We start from the raw sequence: 12,784 nt of genomic DNA, 5'->3' as shown, positions 1-12,784 counted from the left end.
CATAATACCCAGTCTAAGATGGCCTGATCTCTAGTTGGTTCCTCGACATATTGGTCCAGGAAACTATCCCGTATACAATCTAGGAATTCCTCCTCCACAGTATTGTTACTAATTTAGTTAGCCCAATCTATATGTAGATTAAAGTCACCCATGATAACTGCTGTGCCCTTATTGCACGCATCACTAATTTCCTGTTTAATGCCATCCCCAATCTCAGCATTACTGTTTGGGGGTCTGTATACAACTCCCACTAACGTTTTCTGCCCCTTGGTATTTCTCAGCTCTACCCATACAGATTCCACATCATCAGAGCTAATATCATTCCTTACTATTGTGTTAATCTCCTCTTTAACCAGCAATGCTACCCCACCTCCTTTTCCTTTTTGCCTGTCCTTCCTGAATATTGAATACCCCTGGATGTTGAATTCCCAGCCTTGGTCACCCTGGAGCCATGTCTCCGTAATTCCAATTACATCATATCCGTTTACATCTATTTGCACAGCTAATTCATCCACCTTATTACGAATGCTCCTCGCATTAAGACACTATGGGCTAGAAATTCAGTAGGCTTTGCGCCCAGTTTTCGCCCAAAGAGGGCTTTTGCGGCACTTGCTGAGCTTTCGCCGATATTCAGCGCTGCGGTAATGGCGGCGTTAGCCAGTAGCGCTGCGCCGCCACCGATGACGTCATCGGTGTGCGCAGTGCCCCGCTACCGCCCCGCTACCGGCCTGACCGCCATATTGAGTTGCGTCCGCCTCTTCCGCAGCGGCCGCAAACAGTGATCAGAAAACGGGGCCGTACTGTAGCGTTAGTGGGGTGAGTTAAGGCGGATGTGCGGCCGGCCGCTTTTTCGGCGGCCGCCTGCCCGCACCTCCTTCCCTGGCCTCCTCCTCCACCCCCCCCCCCGTGGCATTGCCGGCTGTTTTCCGGGAGCCCGACACTTCTCCGTGGTGCCGGGCTCATTTGCCGGCACTAGCGAGCGGCGATCTCGCTGTTGCAGGCACCTCCCCCTTAAGAGAGGGAGGAAGGCCTGCAGTACCGCAGCCTGCCGCTCCGCAGCGGGTGGCGCTGCGGCACCTAGCGCGCCGATATTCAGTTTCAGCGCCCCAAGCGGGGGCGCCGAAACCCTTGAATAGCGGCCGGCTTCGACGTGGGGCGCTGAAACTGAATTTCCGGCGGGCGCAAGTGGCTCCGCGCGCAGCGGTAACTTTTGGGCGCAAGCGAGCTGGCGGGCCCAAACTGAATTTCTAGGCCAAAGCCTTCAGGCTTGTTTTTTTAACACTCTTAGACCTATTAGAATTATTATTTAATGTGGCCATGTTTGATTTAGACCCTTGATTTCTCTGACTGCCACATTTACTTTTCTCCTTCCTGTCTTTTGCTTCGATCCTTGCTTCCCTTTCCTCTGTCTCCCTGCACAGGTTCCCAACCCCCTGCCATTTTAGTTTAAACCCTCCCCAACAGCATGAGCAAACACTCCCCCTAGGACATCGGTCCCGGTCCTGCCTAGGTGCAAACTGTCCGGTTTGTACTGGTCACCCCTCCCCCAGAACCGGTTCCAATGTCCCAGGAACTTGAATCCCTCCTCCTCGCACCATTCCTCTAGCCACGTATTCATCTGAAACATCCTTCTATTTCTACTCTGACTAGTACGTGGCACTGGTAGCAATCCTGAGATTACTACCTTTGAGGTCCTATTTTTTAATTTACCTCCTAACTCCCTATATTCAGCTTTTAGGACCTCATCCCGTTTTTTATCTATATCGTTGGTACCACGACAACTGGTTGTTCACCCTCCCCCTCCAGAATTCTTGAACATAACAGAACAAAATTAAAGATTTAAATACAGATAAAGCCTTCGAAATGAGCTGCTTGCAATTCCACTTTGAAATGACAAAGTTTGTGAGTAAGACCGAGTTCTTTGTAACTCCCTTTAATTTGACTTGAAACTAACACGCCTTCAGAGTATCTGATCGAAGTCAGGCAACGCCCTGCCCCTTTAAATAAGTCCCCCCTTTTTTCTTACCCTTGCTCTCTCTCTCTCTCTCTCTGTGCACAGTGAATGATCTCATTTGTTTCACCAGTCACATTCCTGCAGTTTGTTCAGGAGAGGAGACGAGAGAGAGAGAGAGAGAGAGAGAGAGATAACAAGACAGCGTCAACAAGTGACTGGAACGAGGGAAACTTTGTGCATCAATTTTAGTTTGCCAAACTCTCTGCGCAGTTTTCGCTCCGACGAGGAATGATGAACGAATAAAACTGCGGGAGAAAAGGAAGAGGGAACACCGAACGAGGACTGAGCTGGTGAGTATCGCAACCTTGGACAGGTTTGCAATATATTTGAAAGAGGTAATTCATGGGAGAACTAACCAGACAAGTAATTGGAGCGGTGTTGTAACCGCTGGAGGCGGATTTAGTACCTAAAGTGCCTTCTAGGTAAATAGTAGTCTGGCATATTATTTACGAGACTAGGTTTATAGGGTCGGAGCGGGATTGGGAAATCTGGACTGCAGATATGGGACTGTGTTAATTCACTTCAATGAATAAAGAAAGACTAGCGTTTCTCCAGCACCTTTCACCACCTCAGGACGTCCCAAAGCGCTTCACAGCCAATGAAGGATTTTTTTTGAAGTGTGGTCACTGTTGTAATGTGGGAAACGCGGCAGATAATTTGTGCAGAGCAAGCTCCCACGAACAGCAATGTGATAAATGACCAGATCACCTGTTTTATTGATGCTGGTTGAGGGATAAATATTGGCCCCAGGACACCGGGGAGAACTCCCCCCTGCTCTTCTTCCCGTAGTGGCCGTGGGATCTTTTACGTCCACCTGAGAGGGCAGACGGGGCCTCGATTTAAAGTCTCATCTGAAAGACGGCACCTCCGACAGTGTGGCGCTCCCTCAGTACTGCCCCTCCGACAGTGCAGCGCTCCCTCAGTATTACCCCTCCGACAGTGCGGCGCTCCCTCAGTATTGCCCCTCCGACAGTGCGGCGCTCCCTCAGTATTGCCCCTCCGACAGTGCGGCGCTCCCTCAGTACTGCCCCTCCGACAGTGCGGCGCTCCCTCAGTATTGCCCCTCCGACAGTGCGGCGCTCCCTCAGTATTGCCCCTCCGACAGTGCGGCGCTCCCTCAGTACTGCCCCTCCGACAGTGCGGCACTCCCTCAGCACTGCCCCTCCGACAGTGCGGCGCTCCCTCAGTATTGCCCCTCCGACAGTGCGGCGCTCCCTCAGTACTGCCCCTCCGACAGTGCGGCGCTCCCTCAGTATTACCCCTCCGACAGTGCGGCACTCCCTCAGCACTGCCCCTCCGACAGTGCGGCGCTCCCTCAGTATTGCCCCTCCGACAGTGCGGCACTCCCTCAGTACTGCCCCTCCGACAGTGCGGCGCTCCCTCAGTACTGCCCTTCCGAAAGTGCGGCGCTCCCTTAGTACTGCACCAACGACAGTGCGGCGCTCCCTCAGTACCGCCCCTCCGACAGTGCAGCGCTCCCTCAGTATTGCCCCTCCGACAGTGCAGCGCTCCCTCAGTATTGCCCCTCCGACAGTGCGGCGCTCCCTCAGTATTGCCCCTCCGACAATGCGGCGCTCCCTCAGTATTGCCCCTCCGACAGTGCGGCGCTCCCTCAGTACTGCCCCTCCGACAGTGCGGCGCTCCCTCAGTACTGCCCCTCCGACAGTGCGGCGCTCCCTCAGTACTGCCCCTCCGACAGTGCGGCGCTCCCTCAGTACTGCACCAACGACAGTGCGGCGCTCCCTCAGTACCGCCCCTCCGACAGTGCAGCGCTCCCTCAGTACTGCCCCTCCGACAGTGCGGCGCTCCCTCAGTACTGCCCCTCCGACAGTGCGGCGCTCCCTCAGTATTGCCCCTCCGACAGTGCGGCGCTCCCTCAGTACTGCCCCTCCGAAAGTGCGGCGCTCCCTCAGTACTGCACCAACGACAGTGCGGCGCTCCCTCAGTACCGCCCCTCCGACAGTGCAGCGCTCCCTCAGTACTGCCCCTCCGACAGTGCGGCGCTCCCTCAGTACTGCACCAACGACAGTGCGGCGCTCCCTCAGTACCGCCCCTCCGACAGTGCAACGCTCCCTCAGTACTGCCCCTCTGACAGCGCGGCGCTCCATCAGTACTGGCCCTCCGACAGCACGGCACTCCCTCAGTACTGCCCCTCCGAAAGTGCGGCGCTCCCTCAGTACTGTCCCTCTGACAATGTGGCGCTCCCTCAGTAACGCCCCTCCAACAGCGCGGCGCTCCCTCAGTACGGTCCCTCCAACAGTGCGGCGCTCCCTCAGTACGGTCCCTCCGACAGTGCGGCGCTCCCTCAGTACTGCTCCTCCGACAGTGCAGCACTCCCTCAGTACTGTCCCTCCGACAGTGCGGCGCTCCCTCAGTACTGACCCTCCCACAGTGCGGCACTCCCTCAGTACTGTCCCTCCAACAGTGCGGCGCTCCCTCAGTACTGACCCTCCCACAATGCGGCACTCCCTCAGTACTGCCTCTCCGACAGTGCGGCGCTCCCTCAGTACTGCCCCTCCGACAGTGCGGCGCTCCCTCAGTACTGCCCTTCCGACAGTGCGGCGCTCCCTCAGTACTGCCCTTCCGACAGTGCGGCGCTCCCTCAGTACCGCCCCTCCGACAGTGCGGCGCTCCCGCAGTCCCGCCCCTCCCACAGTGCGGCGCTCCCTCAGTACTGCCCCTCTGACAGTGTGGCGCTCCCTCAGTACTGCCCCTCCCACAGTGCGGGGCTCCCTCAGTACTGCCCCTCCGACCGTCCGGCGCTCAACTCTGGACTGGCACTCGAACCCACGACTTTCTGGCCCAAAGTCTGCCAACTGAGCCCCGGCCGACACACGCCCACCCCTGAGATAAAGAGTTTCATGCTCTACTGACTGAGCTGGAGGGCAGAGAGAGAGAGACGGGAGGATCAGGGGAAAGGGAGGTTTGGGCTGGCCTGTAGCGCCCCCATGTGTTCGAATGGCACGGCCAATCTTTGGTAGCCGAGTTTCACCTGTAAAGAATGGGCAGTCTTGGAAGGGACCCAGACCCTGTGGAACCCGAATCCAGCATTGTCGGAGGGGCAGTACTGAGGGAGCGCCGCACTGTCGGAGGTTCAGTACTGAGAGAGCGCCGCACTGTCGGAGAGACAGTACTGAGAGAGTGCCGCACTGTTGGAGGGGCAGTACTGAGGGAGCGTCGCACTGTCGGAGGGGCGGTACTGAGGGAGCGCCGCTCTGTCGGAGGGACGGTACTGAGGGAGCACCACACTGTCGGAGGGGTGGTACTGAGGGAGCGCTGCACTGTCGGAGGGGCGGTACTGAGGGAGCGCCGCACTGTCGGATGGGCGGTACTGAGGGAGCGCCGCACTGTCGGAGAGGCGGTACTGAGGGAACGCCGCACTGTCGGATGGGCGGTACTGAGGGAGCGCCGCACTGTCGGAGGGACGGTACTGAGGGAGCGCCGCACTGTCGGAGGGGCCGTAATGAGGGAGCGCCGCACTGTCGGAGGGGCAGTACTGAGGGAGTGCCGCACTGTCGGAGGGGCAGTACTGAGGGAGCGCCGCACTGTCGAAGGGGCAGTACTGAGGGAGCGCCGCACTGTCGGAGGGGCAGTTCTGAGGGAGCGCCGCACTGTCGGAGGGGCAGTACTGAGGGAGCACCGCACTGTCGGAGGGGCAGTACTGAGGGAGCGCCGCACTGTCGGAGGGACGGCACTGAGGGAGCGCCGCACTGTCGGAGGGGCAGTACTGAGGGAGCGCCGCACTGTCGGAGAGGCGGTACAGAGGGAGCGCCGCACTGTCGGAGGGGCGGTACTGAGGGAGCGCCGCACTGTCGGAGGGGCGGTACTGAGGGAGCGCCACACTCTCGGAGGGACAGTACTGAGGGAGCGCCGCACTGTCGGAGGGCCAGTACTGAGGGAGCGCCGCACTGTCGGAGGGGCAGTAATGAGGGAGCGCCGCACTGTCGGAGGGACGGTACTGAGGGAGCGCCGCAATGTCGGAGGGGCGGTACTGAGGGAGCGCCGCACTGTCGGAGGGGCAGTACTGAGGGAGCGCCGCACTGTCGGAGGGGCAGTACTGAGGGAGCGCCGCGCTGTCGGAGGGGCAGTACTGAGGGAGCGCCGCGCTGTCGGAGGCGCAGTACTGAGGGAGCACCGCACTGTCGGAGGGGCGGTACTGAGGGAGCGCCGCACTGTCGGAGAGACGGTACAGAGGGAGTGCCGCACTGTCGGAGGGGCGGTACTGAGGGAGCGCCGCACTGTCGGAGAGACGGTACTGAGGGAGCGCCGCACTGTCGGAGGGTCAGTACTGAGGGAGCGCCGCACTGTCGGAGGGGCGGTACTGAGGGAGCGCCGCACTGTCGGAGGGACAGTACTGAGGGAGCGCCGCACTGTCGGAGGGGCGGTACTGAGGGAGCACCGCACTGTCGGAGGGGCGGTACTGAGGGAGCGCCACACTCTCGGAGGGGCAGTACTGAGGGAGTGCCGCACTGTCGGAGGGCCAGTACTGAAGGAGCGCCGCACTGTCGGAGGGGCAGTAATGAGGGAGCGCCACACTGTCGGAGGGACGGTACTGAGGGAGCGCCGCAATGTCGGAGAGGCGGTACTGAGGGAGCACCGCACTGTCGGAGGGGCAGTACTGAGGGAGCGCCGCACTGTCGGAGGGGCAGTACTGAGGGAGCGCCGCGCTGTCGGAGGGGCAGTACTGAGGGAGCGCCGCGCTGTCGGTGGGGCAGTACTGAGGGAGCGCCGCGCTGTCGGAGGGGCAGTACTGAGGGAGTGCCGCACTGTCGGAGGGGCGGTACTGAGGGAGCGCCGCACTGTCGGAGAGACGGTACTGAGGGAGTGCCGCACTGTCGGAGTGGCAGTTCTGAGGGAGCGCCGCACTGTCGGAGGGGCGGTACTGAGGGAGCGCCGCACGGTCGGAGGGACAGTACTGAGGGAGCGCCGCCCTGTCGGAGGGGCAGTCCTGAGGGAGCGCCGCTCTGTCGGAGGGGCGGTACTGAGGGTGCTCCCCACTGTCGGAGGGGAAGTGCTGGGGGAGCGCCGCACTGTCGGAGGGGCGGTACTGAGGGAGCGCCGCACTGTCGGAGGGGCAGTACTGAGGGAGCACCGCACTGTCGGAGGTACAGTACTGAGGTAGCACCGCACTGTCGGAGGGGCGGTACTGAGGGAGCGCCGCACTGTCAGAGGGGCAGTACTGAGGGAGCGCCGCACTGTCGGAGAGGCAGTACTGAGGGAGCGCCGCACTGTCGAAGGGGCAGTACTGAGGGGGCGCCGCACTGTCGGAGGGGTGGTACTGAGGGAGTGCCGCACTGTCGGAGGGGCCGTACTGAGGGAGCGCCGCACTGTCGGAGGGGCGGTACTGAGAGAGCGCCACACTGTCAGAGTGGCGGTACTGAGGGAGCGCCGCACTGTCGGAGGGACGGGACTCAGGGAGCGCCGCACTGTCGGGGGGCAGTACTGAGGGAGCGCCGCACTGTCGAAGGGGCAGTACTGAGGGAGCGCCTCACTGTCGGAGGGGCAGTACTGAGGGAAAGCCACACTGTTGGAGGGGCAGTTCTGTTATCTCAGGTAGCTGTAAAATTCCCATGGCACACTTTGAAGGAGAGCAGGGGTGTTATCGCTCAATCAAATTATTTGGCTATTTATTTCAGTGCTGTTTGTGGGAGCTTGCTGTGCGCAAATTGGCTGCTGCGTTTCCTACATTACAACAGTGACCACACTTCAAAAAAAGTATTTCATTGGCTGTAAAGCGCTTTGGGACGGCCGGTGGTCGTGAAAGGCGCTATAGAAATGCGAATCTTTCTATGTGTCTTCAGGTTTGGCTCGCTAACTTCCCGCCTTCCTTTCCCTCCCCCTTCCAGAGTGCCGGCCAAAGCTCGAAGGAGGACCATCCCCAACGATGTTCCTGCCCGCGGGGAGGGCCTGGCTGGGGGCAGTGTTCGTGTGCCTGGAGGCCGCCGTGGTGACGGCTCAGAGCGCGTGCCGGGTTTCGGGGCCACGGGTGAACTGCCAGGGCCTGTATCTGCTCCGCGTGCCTCCGGGGCTGCCCCAGGCCACCGAGGTCCTGGACCTGTCCTACAACAAGATCGCGGCGGTCGGGAATCGGGACTTTGCCGGGCTGGTTGGGCTGCGGGTGCTGAACCTGAGATACAACAAAATCACCCAGCTGGAGGAGGGAGCCTTCTCCTCCAACCTACTGCTGGAAGAGCTTGACCTCTTCAACAACACTCTCCGATCCATTCCCGGCTTGGTACTGGAACCCTTGGCAAGGCTCCAACGTCTGGACATGTCCAACAATCTCTACCTGACAGCCACCCTGAGCCCCACCTTTGCCAAGCTCCGGGGCCTCCGCGACATGTCGATGGGCGGGAACCTCATCCGGGCCCTGCGGCGAGACGACTTCCTCCCCTTGCGCGGCGTCCAGCTGGACAGGTTCGCCCTGAAGGCCGGCTCGAGCCTGGCCGAGTACGAGCCGGGCGCCCTGGCGGCCCTGAACAGCCACTCGGTCTGGACGGACATCAGCGTGGACAGGAGGCCCTGGCTGCTGCCCGCCATGCTGGCTGACCTCTTCCGCACCCCGGCGCGCTCGCTGCGCTTCCGCAGGCTCTTCGAGTTCGCCTACTACACAGGGCACGAGGACCTCTTCTCCGGCCTCCGAGAGTCCGGCGTCCGCAACCTGACCTTCTTCCGCGGCAAGTTCAACGAGAACCTCCTCAGCTTCATCCTGGAGAACCTCGAAGGGTCGAGGGTGCGTAACTTGACCCTGGAGGCAATCGACTTTGCCCGCTCCCTCAATGGGACCGAGTCGCTGCACAGCATCACCAACCTGGCGCTGGACTACTTTACCCTCAAGGAGATCAGCAACCCCGATGTCTTGAGATTCAACCATAAGTTCAACTGGTTCAACAAGGTCCGCACGCTAGTGATCAACCTGGTCAACTTCAACTACATCCCCTGCGATGCCTGGGTGGAGATGAAGATTGTCCGGCTGATTGACATCTCCCGCAATCAGCTGAAGGAAAACTACATCTACGACAAAAGGTGCCAGTACAAGGGGACGCTGAAGTACCTGGAGGAGTTTGTGCTCAACGCCAACCAGATCGCGAGCCTGTGCGACGTGGCGTGGCTGACGGCCGAGTGGCCCCGCCTGCGCACCATCGACCTGAGCGACAACCGGATCGGCAGCTGCGAGGGGCCCTGCGCCTGGCGCCCGCCCATCGCCCGGCTCCTGCTGCAGCACAACGCCCTGACGGCCGCCACCTTCGCCTGCCTGCCCGTCACGCTCCGCCACCTGGACCTCTCGCACTCGGGGCTGGAGCGGCTGGAGGCCGCCTACTTCGCCCGGGCCGCCAACCTCAGCCGGCTGCTGCTCAGCGGCAACCGCATCAAGTTCCTGCCAGCGGACTGGCACGGGCCCAGCCTGCGCAGCCTGGCGGTGGATGGCAACTCCTTCGGCGTCATCGGCCGGGGCACCTTTCGCCGGATGCCCCGGCTGACCTCCCTGCGGGCCGGCAACAACCCGTACCACTGCACCTGCGACCTCTACCGCTTTGTGCAGGAGACCCGGGAGGCGGGCACCCTCCAGCTGGTGGGCTGGCCGGCTGACTACATCTGCTACCACCCCGAGCCCTTCCTCGACACCCGGGTGGCCGACTTTGCCCCCGGGCGCTTGGAGTGTGACCTCAGCCTGGTAGTCGCCATCTCCGTCTCCACCACCGCCCTGGTGGTCATCGTCTCCATGCTCCTCTGCTGGCGCTACGACCTGCCCTGGTACCTGGGCGCCACCTGGCAAATCGTGCGGGCCAAGTACCGCGCCAGGCTGCCCGAGCGGGCCGCCCCCCACGCCTACCACGCCTTCATCTCCTACAGCCACGCCGACGCGGGCTGGGTGCGGGAGCAGCTGCTCCGGCGGCTAGAGGGCGCCGAGCCCCCCTACCGCATCTGCATCCACGAGCGGGACTTCACGCCGGGCAAGTGGATCATCGACAACATCATCGACAACATCGAGAGCAGCCGCAAGGTCATCTTCGTCCTGTCCCGCAGCTTCGTCAACAGCGAGTGGTGCAACTACGAGCTCTACTTCGCCCACCAGCGGGCCATCGGCCGCTCCTTCCAGGACGTGGTGCTGGTGGTGCTGGAGGCCATCAGCCCCGCCTCCCTGCCCAGCAAGTTCTGCCGGCTGCGCAAGATGTTGGACACCAAGACCTACCTGGAGTGGCCGGAGGAGGCCAACAGGCAGGCCTTCTTCTGGGCCCAGCTGAGGAACGTCCTGGGCCGGGCGGACCCCGGGGGCCTGGGCTCGCGGCGCTCCACCATAGCGGGTCCCGCGGAAGGGAGCGGCGCGCCCGCGGGACACACCGGCTGAAGTGCAGCCCTCGTTGGCCGGGTTGATACGCGGATTGTCGCACCAACGCGCCAATCCATCCAGCATTTGGGCAACCAAACAGCGATAGACGGAGGCGGGAGAGGGTGGGGGGAGGGTCAAAGGTGGAACCTCCAAGGCCTTGGCTTTGTCAGGAGGAATTGGGTTAACTCTTTGAAGAGTTTAGGCCACAAAGTTGACTAATCTGAGCACCTTCCTCTCAACTCACATGGACCAGGCAAGGGTGGAGGAACCTCCATATCCCAACGACTGTGTCCACAATGTGTTGGCATTACATCAATGTCTTCATAAGAACATAAGAATTAGGAGCAGGAGTCGGCCATTCGGCCCCTCGAGCCTGCTCCGCCATTCAATAAGATCGTGGCTGATCTTCGACCTCAACTCCACTTTCCCGCCCGATCCCCATATCCCTCGATTCCCCTCGAGTCCAAAAATCTATCGATCTCAGCCTTGAATATACTCAACGACTGAGCCTCCACAGCCCTCTGGGGCAGAGAATTCCAAAGATTCACCGCCCTCTGAGTGAAGAAATTCCTCCTCATCTCAGTCCTAAATGGCCGACCCCTTATCCTGAGACTGTGACCCCTGGTTCTAGATTCTCCAGCCAGGGGGAAACAGCCTCTCAGCATCTACCCTGTCAATCCCCCTCGGATGTTTCAAGGAGATCACCTCCCATTCTTCTAAACTCCAGAGAGTATAGGCCCGATCTACACAATCTCTCCTCATAGGACAACCCTCTCATCCCAGGAATCAATCCAGCGAACTTTCGTTGCACCGCCTCCAAGGCATTGGGGAAAAAATTCAGTTGTTTGCGCCTCCCGTTAGCGCCGTAAGAGGGCGCCAATTGGGGCGCAAAGCCACTAGCACCCGGGTGCGGCGATGTTTGCGCCGCTCGTGAAATTAACTAGACATTTTGCGGCGGCGCTAAACACTACCGCCGCGATCTCCTGCACCGGCAGATCGTGACGTCAGTCGAATGTGCAACGCCCCGGTAGCGTCCTGGACCGGATATTGAGTGGCGCCCCCTGCCTTACCGCCTGCCGCTAGCAACGACAGGTTGAGGGGAGCGTTTTGCGGTCGGGAAGGGACGGGGGGAGCGCTATTTAAAGGCGGCCGCTTCCTGCCTTTTTTTGTCAGTGACATTTTTGCACCACGCATTCTGAGAGAGAGAGAGAGAGACTTCTGGAGAGATTCAACGCTGTGTGAAGGAGTTTTGGGGACTGAGCAGCACTTTGCAGGTTTATTTTGATTTGCCCTTCCTTGCTTCGCCAGCGCTCTGAGGTAGCGCCTCGCTCCTCGGCCTTTGCGCCTTAAGACAGGTGTGAAGCGCCCGATTTAGCGCTCCAATCACCTCCAGGGGCGATAAAAGCCAAGTTTGCTGTCGGAAGCGATAATTAGCGCCAGGCACTAAACTTTGCGCACAGCCGACAACGGCGCCCCAAATGGGGCGATACCGAATTTCCCCCCCTTATTTTTTAATACAATGCCGGCAAGACTTGGGTCCAAAGTCAATATTTCATGAAGAGTGCCCGATTGGTGAGAACAATAGTCAACCATTTCCCATTCCTGAAGACCTTTGGCGGTGACCTCTGGACAACCATCTCCACTCTTGTAGCTCTGGATTTGGGCTCTCCACTGTTTCATGCCATGCCCCATTGGGTGTACGGTAGCATAGTGGTTACATTGCTGAACTAGTAATCCAGTAGGCCTCGGACTAACGATCCTGAGTGCTGACCCATGAAATTGTCGTAAAAACCCATCTGGTTCACTAATGTCCTTTGGGGAAGGAAATCTACCGCCCTTACCCGGTCTGGCCGATGTGTGACTCCAGATGCACGGCAATGTGGTTGACTCTTAACCGCCCTCTGTGGTCCAAGAAGGCGGCTTACCACCACCTTCTCCAGGGCAATTAGGGATGGGCGGTAAATGTCTTCAAGATCCATGTTGAATTCAGCACCCATTAGGCCTTTACATGCACTTTATCTTAACCCCCTCCCCCGCTCCAGTTTCCAACCCATCTCTTCTGAAGGCCTTGGCCAGTTCTGGGCTGTGGTAACATGGGCTCCTCTGGAACAATTTGCACGGTCAGCCCAGGCAACAACAACAACAACTTGCATTTATATAGCACATTTAATGCTGTAAAACATCCCAAGGTGCTTCACAGGAGCGTAAATCATACAACGTTTGACACCGAGCCACAGAAGGAGATATTAGGACAGGTGACCAAAAGCTTGGCCAAAGAGGAAGGTTTTAAGGAGCGTCTTAAAGGAGGAGAGAGAGGCGGAGAGGTTTAGGGAGGGAATTCCAGAGCTCGGGGCCCAGGCGGCTGAAGGCACGGCCGCCTATGGTGGAGCGATGGAAATCAGGGGATGCTCAAGAGGCCAGAATTGGAGAAGCGCAGA

General features: G+C 59.8%; 1 protein-coding gene across 1 annotated transcript; it reads left to right on the top strand.

Moving 5' to 3' along the window:
• The first annotated feature begins 7,865 nt into the window (after nt 1-7,865).
• Nucleotides 7,866-10,364, top strand: tlr18 (toll-like receptor 18). The gene has a single exon (XM_085978254.1). The coding sequence runs from the start codon at nt 7,899-7,901 to the stop codon at nt 10,362-10,364; it is 2,466 nt and encodes an 821-aa protein (XP_085834380.1). The 5' UTR covers nt 7,866-7,898.
• The last annotated feature ends 2,420 nt before the right edge of the window (nt 10,365-12,784 follow it).

This window comes from Somniosus microcephalus, unplaced genomic scaffold, assembly GCF_052327205.1.
Source record: "Somniosus microcephalus isolate GS21.2 unplaced genomic scaffold, FLI_Smic_1.0 unresolved_chr7, whole genome shotgun sequence".
Taxonomy (NCBI): domain Eukaryota; kingdom Metazoa; phylum Chordata; class Chondrichthyes; order Squaliformes; family Somniosidae; genus Somniosus; species Somniosus microcephalus.
This window is presented reverse-complemented; position numbering and strand designations above follow the sequence as displayed.